Genomic DNA, 9261 nt, shown 5'->3' with positions numbered 1-9261 from the left:
TACAAGGAAAAGTGTCGAAGGGAGAGCTTTATGTGTGACCTACATTCGCACGGGATGCGACATTTGAAAAGAGCAATTTCATTAAATACCCAAAAAAAAGAGAGAACAATGCAAGCAACTGAGCACAGATAACAAATTACTTGCTATGAATAATAATAAGGTGCAGTGCCCTCCCCCTTTTTGCCGCCCAATCTTCTATGCTGTAGCTGTGACTGTAATGAATATCAGATGACGATGATGATAATGATGGAAAAGCAACGAAGCGCCGTTGACGATGACAATGCTGACAAGCCGATGAACATAAAAGATATGAACGAGTGCTTCCATTGAGCAGCAGTAGCAGAATCGAGGAGTATTCTGGTAAGCGGATTCCACCAAACATCGGTGCAGTCAAAAGTAGAAAGAAAAAAAATAATAAAATACTTATATTAAATTCATAAGTATTTTAGGGCGGTACAATAGAAAGAACAAGGTTTTTAAAATCACTTATAAAGGAGTCTAAAACTGTGCAATATACCATTTATTTTTAATCTGGAAGTCAAAAGAATTTAGAAAAAAGGTCTTTCATATATCCATTGCATACTTTTCAAAACTATTATAAATAAATTCAAAGCCCTAGTGATTGCTTAAGCAATCCTTTATTAAAATCAATTTTTCCAGAGATATATATTATTTTGAGAACAGCTCTATGGCAAATTGCCAGTGCCAAACTGGGAAACAATGAGTAAAATTTCATTACCGGACGATGTCGAAAAAGGGGTAATAGGGGATGGAAAAGACTTGGGAAGGAGGTGCTGCAATCTTGACGGGAATTGAAATTGAAAAGAAAATGAATGAAATGTGTCGCGAGGAGGGTAAAGTAGGGGAATGGGGCCCAGAGAACAGCTTACTTGGCTGAGCTCCCTGCGAAGTCCTTTCACAGTTGTCGTCCTCCCGGTTGCCATTCTTGCTGTCTGTCAAGGCGACTGTCATGTCCCCTTCCCTCTCCGCCTACAAACCCCTCCACTGTTGTCCTCTGGTTATTTGCATTAAAAATATTATTCATAGCAATCACGAGGATTTGCGCAAAAATGCCTGCAATGAGCCGTTGTCGCTACATAAAATGCAATTGCCGGGAAAAAGGACTAAAAGTGATAGGGGAACGAGAACGCTATTATGAATCCTTTTGTCTCCAACGGAATAAGGCGAATAATGACATAACGGTGACACAGTTTAACTGGCGGCACTTGTAGCACTCGAAACTGTGTTTGAAATTGAGGCGACTAGCGATGAAAAATCAATGATTAAAATTCATTAAAGAGTAGAATTTATCTTAGACATAAAAGTAAACTTGCATTAAGTATTTCAATTTTTTGGCAGAACAATTAATATTAATTTTATCAACTTAAAAATCTATAACTTTCTGAATTGTTTAACTTACAATGAATGTTAATTCATTTCTGAAATGTTAATGGCGAAAATCCTCATACAGCCGATTAAACTTGTTTAGGCCGTTAACCTATCAGTGATTTAAATAATCGTATTAATAAGAAATCCTCCTTAAACCGATTAAACTGGTTATAATGGCAATATGCACAATCTGGCAGACAACATATCCGCTTTCTTGTTTTATTCTTCCCAATGATGTACAATAATTGAACCCATTTCAATGGTCTATAATTAACTGGCTTCAATAGCTGATTTCCATAATTGTTTTTTCCACTGGGCCGGCAACTAATTGCCGTGAATTTCAACAGATATGGGACTAATGTGCAGTTGCCGCCAAAGTAGCAATAAATGGAGAACACACAACGGCCACATCTAGCTGCAACAGCAACTGCGACAGCGACAACAGCAACAGCAGCGGCAGCATCAACAACATCTGCACTTTGATGTTGCCTCATGTTGCACAAGGACCATGGCTGGGGAAAAGGGGGCACAGGGGCTGCAGAAGGCAAGGAAAACTGGCAGACCAGAGCTGATAAATTGGAAGTGCATTTGACGCTGCTGGCGGAGAAGATGTTGCTGCTGTTGCACTAAACAAAACTATATCACAATTGATTTTATTTGCTCAAGGTAAAAAAAACCGTATACGTAAGCATGAAATTTATTTCACATTAACATTTAAGTTAAGATTATTGAGTTTAACTATACTCTTACATAGATATTTGATTGATTTTCTACATTAATACAGTTATTTTATCGTGGCTTATCAGCATGACTATAAAAGCTCATTTAAAATCACTACCTATCTTACAAAAATAGCTTACTAAAATCTAGCTAAGTTACCATTTGTGTTGACTGCATTATTTGAAATTCATACTCAAAACTCAAACATTTATTATTGCCAGCATTGTTTATTTTTGCCTGTGTATCGTTATTGTTGTTACTGCTGTTCCTAATATGGGTGATGATGTTGCTGTTGCATTTGCATTCGCTGCTGTTGCTGTTGCTGCTGCTGCTGCTGCTGTTCTTGTCGCAGTTGCAGTTGGTCTTGGTGTTGCCTTTCTATCCTCCGAATGCGTCTTGCCGCCTTGGCCTGTTAATGAAACTGCCAAACGAGGCAATGCTGCCACATCCGCTGTCTCACGAGCGAGTATCTCGCTCCCTGTCTGCCCCGGGAGCAATGCCTTGGCCGAGTGTTGCTGCTGCAGCTTAGGCCTGTGACAGCGGCAACATCATCATCACCAGCAGGCAACATACCCAGCCCCGCCCCTCGGATCCCTCCCCACCCACCGAACCAACAGTCACGCTTGCTTGTCAAACACTCTGGCAGACTCTTACGATCTCCACCGGCTTCGGTTGCATCTCCCACCCCCCATGGCAAAATCCATTTGCATATTTGCATCCTTATGCCCGACAGTTAACGCCCCCCTTTTCCACCGCCCCCCGCCATTCCACCTTTTCCTAGCGGCGCGCTTTTAACGACAAAGTGTGAAATTTCATTGAATTTGAGCTCGTTGACAAAAGTGGAATGGCGGCAACAGCAGCAACAATATCAACGACAACTACAACTACTGACTGCAACAGCGACATTGCAGGTGTTGCTGCTGCTCTTGTTGCTTTGTAAATTAATTTAAATTATGATTGTTTTTTTTTTGGACAAGCTTTTTATGCCATATTAGCTAAAGGCAGGGGAGAATTTCGAAATCGAGAAGGGAACCAACTAATTTGTTGGATATTGATAGCCGCAATTAGGCTGCCAGTGAATAGATTGACGCTGCTGTGCCGACATGCGCTTTATTATTCAATGTTAATTTTGTGGACGGCGAATTTTTAATCAAAGTAACAACGTTTACAGACCAAAATAAAATTATTTTAACATATTCCTGAAATAAATAAAACAAAAAATATATTTACCTATCAGAAAAATTTTTCATTGTAAGCAACATCCTGCTTTATGATATTTAGGGATAAGATAAAATCAGAAAATCACACTTCAAGCCACTATATAAATTTAATTTATACTCATTTACTTCGAGAAAATAGTTTTGACCCATTAACCCATAGTGCCACATTTTTTCCGCCACTTTTCCTCCACTTACCCGCAATGAGGATTCTCCGAGCCTGGCCACACGACTTTGGCTTTAAGTAATTTTCTAATGACACCACAGAGGAAAAATGACTCTCGGGAACTTGGGGGTTACCCAAGTTGTCTCCATCCCCCCTATTTCCCTGCTGCTGCTCACTTCCTGGCTGCTCCTGCTGGCGACGTTCATTAGATTAAAAGCAATTTACAGTAAAACTTTTTGCCACAAAACGCCTTCTGTCCTGATGTTCCACCGCCCCATTTCTCCCTGCTGAGCTGCTGCCTGCGCCGCTTCACACACGTGCTGCAACTCACATGTGCCCCAAAACGCCGTGCAAATGGTGCCACCATCTCGCCAGACACTACAAAAAATTGAAAAACTTCCATTTGATTAATTTAAAGAATGTCTTGAAATATAATTCGGAAAGAGAAATTTAAATTAAGAGTACAGCTACACAAACTATTGTTAAAAGAATGCTTTAGTTTCATTAAACTGAAACGAATGCAGTATACAACAAGAAAGGAAGCAAACTTCGGCAAGCCGATCTATGAAAGCTACAGCCAAAAGTAGTGTTTAGTAAAACTAAACAATTGTTACATGAATTTCAAAATTTAGGGTATGAGCAATTTCTCAATAAAATGGGAATTAAATTAATTCCACGAAGGTATCAAAATATATCGTATTTGGCTTAAAAATAATAAAGAGTACAGTTTTAAACTCTTCGACATAGAAATAAAACAATAAGCCTGTTAAACAATAAACCTTAAACTAGCTTGGTAATGCTGATCAAAAATATATTTAGTTTAAAGGGAATTGAGAAGTGTGACAAACGTTTGACTAAAGTTAAATGGGTATTAAAAAACATTCTTGGTATAAAAAACCAATCACAAAATGGATTATTACAAAAATATTGTCTCCATTTACGTTTTTTACCTGTTTTAATAAAATTCTAATTTTTAATTTTCTTCCGTGTAGTCATTTGGCGTTTTTCGTTCTTTTTTTTGGAATTCAACAAATTTGCGGACTTGGTTTGTAATTTATTAAATTTATCGCATGCTCAGAGCGCCTTAACAGCCATGGAAGAGGGGCCTCCATCCGATGGGTAGGTCCTCGGTGGGAGTGGATGACCTACGCCTGCTAATGTCTGCGGTTGCGCTTTTCCGGATGGGATGGGATGGGATGGGATGGTATAGGATGGTAGAGCTCCCGGACGAAGTCTCCTGGCAGTGGCATCTGCAACATTTGTTGATGACAACCGAAAGACACAGAATGCAACATTTCATGGAACATTTCGTATTTTGTGTGCGGCACGCCCATTTAGGGGAAGTCGTTCGGAGCTTAGAAGTTATTATTTTGATTTATAGAAAAAGTTCGTTTGGCGAGAGAAAGTTGCTCGTATATCTAGCACTATGGAGGAATATGGTTGACATAAGGGAGTGGGGACTTTATAACTGCGAATACCATTAGATTGGCAATTTAATGACGATTTAATTTTGATCGATAAACAGATTTTATAGGTGTTTTTTTTTTTAGTTTTTTGGAGACTTGTCAAAATACAAAATCCGAAAGAGTTCTTTCTTTGTAACTTGGCCAAAATTAGACGTATAGGCATAAGAGTGACTGTTTTGTACAGTTGGCGATCTACACTACCCATCCACGATCGGCTTAGAAAAATAAATATTGTTTTGGTACAAAAGCAGATTTTTAAAAATCGATTTTTTGAAGAAATTATTTTTATGACCAATTTTTGCATTTTTGATAAGGGTGGGGGTCATCATTTTTTCAAAAATTTGAAAATCTGACAAATCTTTTACTGCGAATGCCGTTTGATAGGCAATTTAATGCCGAATTCAGCGATGTATGACATTCCATTATTTGACTATTACTTATCAGGGTTTTAATAGAAAAACTTATTTTTTAGGTGTTTTTTTAGGTTTTTGGAGATTTGTAAAAAAATATAATCCGAAGGAGTAATTTTGATGTAACTTGGCTAAAATTAGCCATAAGATTGACTGTTTTGTATAATTGGCGACCTACACTACTAATCCAAAACTGGTTTAGAAAAAACAATTTTGGTTTTGTGCAAAAACAGATTTTAAAAAATCCATTTTTTGAAGAAATTAATTTTACGACCAATTTTTGCATTTTTGATAATTTTTTCAAAAATTTGAAAGTCTGGAAAAAATTTTACTGCGAATGCCATTTGACGAATTCAGCGATGTATGACCTTCCATCATTTGACTATTACTTCTCAGCGTTTTGAAAAACTGATTTTTTAGGTGTTTTTTTTTTAAGTTTTTGGAGACTTGTAAAAAAATTAATTCCGAAAGAGTCCTTTCGTTGTAACTTGACCAAAATTAGACGTATAGTCATAAGGGTGACTGTTTTGTATAAGTGGCGACCTATACTACCCATCCACAATCGGTTAAGAAAAACGAATTTTGTTTTGGTGCAAAAACAGAATTTTAAAAATCGATTTTTTGAAGAAATTATTTTAATTAAATTTTTGCAATCATCATTTTTTCCAAAAATTTGAAAAACTGCAAAATTGTTAACTGCGAATGCCATTTGATTGGCAATTTAAAGACGAATCCAGCGATGTATGACATTGGAGCACTGCGTTAAGAATAAAGAAATAATGGGGAGGAAGGCTTCTCTGTTACTGTTGTATTTATTTTTAGGGGTGAAAACTTGTAAATGATTTTATGATTTTAAAAAGAGTAAAGGATTTAAATAATAGTTGGCATACAGTTCTGAAATGAATCATTAGATTGAAAATACGATTTCATAAGTATTCCTTCTCGAAAAGGTTGGCTGAGAACAATATAATATTCTAATAATTTTTAACTTGTTTGAGGTTTAATAATAGTATTATTATTATTTAGTGATAAACGAAAAGAGTTACTACTTTTAAACAATTTAAGCCTACATTGTTCCAAATTCTTACACCGTTGCTAATTTAGTCTGGATATTGTCTTCTGCAAGTTTTCTTTTTGTCCATGCACTGGAGCAGGGCATCTCCTTGTCAGCGCCATCCTGGGAATCTTTATTGTTCTGCGGATGCCCAGTTCCACAATACGAATCATGGAGTTCAGCACAATCCGTGTTAGAGATATTTCGCCAGCCCTCGGAATTGATGTGGTAGAGTCGAACAATCCCTCCCGAATATGCATCCTTGCTGGTGGCGTGATAAATTGCTCGCCTGGCCAAGTCATAGGCCTCCTGATCGGTGAGATCGTGACGGTAACCAGTGTCCAAGACCCCAAGGGCATATGGGGAGCCGCTGCCAACGGAGAATACTTGACCATGTGACCTCATGCCCTCCGAGTCCACGTAAATTAACTTGGGACCCTCGTCATCGAAGCCAGCCAACATCATTCCCATTACCAGACCCATGCCTTTGTACTCCGTGGAGATGTTGCAAATAATCCGGGCAGCCGTATCCACAGTCATGCGTTTCCGATAGCGAAGTTTGTGCAGCCTGCACTCCTTGGCCAAAACTCGATCCCAGTAGACGCAATCGGCAGCTCCACCCGCCAAAGTGCCCAACATGTACTCGTTCAGCTCCACTATCTTCTTCATTGTCTGCGAGCCAATATACTGGCCAGATGTGGCTCTCGAATCTGCACACAGAATCACGCCTCCCTGGTACTTGAAACCCAAGGTGGTGGTGCCATGATCGAACTCCATTCGCACTCCGCAATGGGCCAGAATCTTCGGCAGATTCTCTGCAGGCTGCAAGGTACTGCATTGTTTTTAAAGGGTATTTATGCATTTTATGACTATACTCACCCTTTCAAAGGGCGGCGCCATCAGTGCATAAGGATTCTCAAAGTTACTGGTGGCCTCACGAAATTGCTGCTGTTGCCATTCGGACTGCAAATCGTCAAAGCGCCTCATGAAAGGAATTCGGTTCATACCGCAAACGGCCTCTAAGGCCATGTCTTGTGTTTAAGAAAACTAAAATTTATTTAAATTGTTGTGTAAGAAGTGTAAGTTTCGAAGGCAAAAGAAACTAAAATATCTAAGGGATCTACATCAAATACTAATAATTACTAGATCTCGAATTTGGCATATTTGCATGTTTTTCAAGGCTTAGGGTGAGTAAGCACTCATAACACCAAAGTTCAGCTCATTAAGAATAGGCTCAAAAACTTATTGCATCTAAAAATTTTTAACATATTTACATAAAACGCATATCCATAACAAATGCAAAAATCATGAAAAGTATACATAATATATGCAAAATGTGCCACAAAAAACATAATATTGTATATTATATAAATATATGCAAAATATGTATGAAAAATGTAAAAAGTGTATGTACATATGTTAATAAAATCTATAAAAGCTAGAGACTTGGCAGATAAAATGCATACCACGAATCTCGAAAATTGTCATGTCACTCTTAGACATGTTAAAAGGTGACTTAGTAAGCTGTATTTGTTTATTCGGTGTATATCTATCGACTCATACTAATTTTCCAAATCGGACTACTGTTCTCCAAGCTTTAAGTATTATTGTATATATTCTGGCAGATGGAGCCATATAACCCCCAATTAGTTAGCTGAGTAACAGGTATTTAAGAGTCGGGGAACCCAATTACAGAGTTCCTTCTTGCTTTTATGAGTTTATTTTGAGGTTTAATTATTTAGGTTAAACTATATGACCAAATGACAGATGAAGAATGTATGTCAAGTTAAATAAACTTACAATACAAAGTCACCCGAGGTCACAGACTTAGTTCCCACCTAACTTTTCCGTTCCGGCTGAAAGTTTCGCTTCAGTGGGTAGTCAGCGGTGGCGAGGCCAATCTCCAATTCCATCGGCATTTCATGGTTAGTGGGTGAGAGTGGTTGTTGGACATCCGCTGGCCACCCAAGTGCAATCCAATGGACCTTCAGTGGGTAGTGGTAGCCCACCGCAGAGATACACGACATTTTAATTGGACTGCCCCGAACATCATCGCCACCTGCGAGATGCGAAAATCAGCCGAAAATCGGATGAGGAATGAAAGGTGTGTGCGAAACGACCACGCCCACTCGCAGGCAGTGGCAAACGGATTAGCCGCTAATTAAACGCCAATTGGAAATGTTTGCTAAACTGTTTGAGTCACGGGTTGCGTGGGGTTCCCTGATATATGTCCACTCCCAGTCACTCCAGTTCTCCATCTCCGAATCTCCCACTACCTCCATTAGCGGACGCCATGTGTCACTGATCTAAATTTATGCAAATTGCCGAGGACTTTGGCTCCGCATTCCCATTCTCAGCCTCCCAGTTCCCCCGCTTCCGCATCACCCATCCGCCACATTGGCACTTTTCATTTTTGCACGCGCTTTCGATTGCAGTTTGCATTCGCCTCCCTTCTAATGGAAAGTGCAGGGGGCGGGAGAAAATCAGGGAAAGGCGGGAAGGAGAAGAAAACTGGAGGGAAACAAGAGTCGGCTAGAACAAATTTTTGAGACAGACACCAACAGCTGCCATACCCTACCTAAAGATACAATATTTTGTGTATGATAACTTTTCTTGGTAGAAAGTTGACAACCTTGTTTAAATCAAGAACAATATCATTCCGAGATATCATAAAAAACATTATAAATTGTTCTTCATTTTCATTTTATCTAATATTATCTCAGAATGATGTCATACTTTTTCTTTTTTAAAGACTATACAGATACTCTTTTACAAATCAACAAAAACATATGATAAACAAAAATAGAAGCAAGCTTCGGCAAGCCGATAGGTTGTAAAA

At 38.7% G+C, this 9261-nt stretch overlaps 1 protein-coding gene across 1 annotated transcript; it reads right to left on the bottom strand.

The window, feature by feature from the left end:
- Positions 1 to 6349: 6349 nt before the first annotated feature.
- On the bottom strand, positions 6350 to 7541 carry LOC108141732 (proteasome subunit beta type-5). The gene is made up of 2 exons (XM_017265226.2): positions 7302 to 7541; positions 6350 to 7244 (listed from the first exon to the last, which is right to left on the bottom strand). Exons 1-2 carry the CDS (start codon positions 7449 to 7451, stop codon positions 6453 to 6455), a joined length of 942 nt encoding a protein of 313 aa, XP_017120715.2. The 5' UTR covers positions 7452 to 7541; the 3' UTR covers positions 6350 to 6452.
- Between the last annotated feature and the right edge of the window lie 1720 nt (positions 7542 to 9261).

This window comes from Drosophila elegans, unplaced genomic scaffold (genome assembly GCF_018152505.1).
Source record: "Drosophila elegans isolate 14027-0461.03 unplaced genomic scaffold, ASM1815250v1 contig_520, whole genome shotgun sequence".
In the NCBI taxonomy this organism is placed as follows: domain Eukaryota; kingdom Metazoa; phylum Arthropoda; class Insecta; order Diptera; family Drosophilidae; genus Drosophila; species Drosophila elegans.
Note: the sequence above shows the minus strand (reverse complement) of the source record. Positions and strands in the feature narration are given on the sequence as shown.

Coding starts and splice junctions, on each gene's coding strand:
- LOC108141732 (XM_017265226.2), bottom strand. CDS start 7,451: ATGGCCTTAGAGGCCGTTTGCGGTATGAACCGAATTCCTTTCATGAGG. Junction 7,245..7,301: donor TGGCGCCGCCCTTTGAAAGG/GTGAGTATAGTC, acceptor AGTACCTTGCAG/CCTGCAGAGAATCTGCCGAA.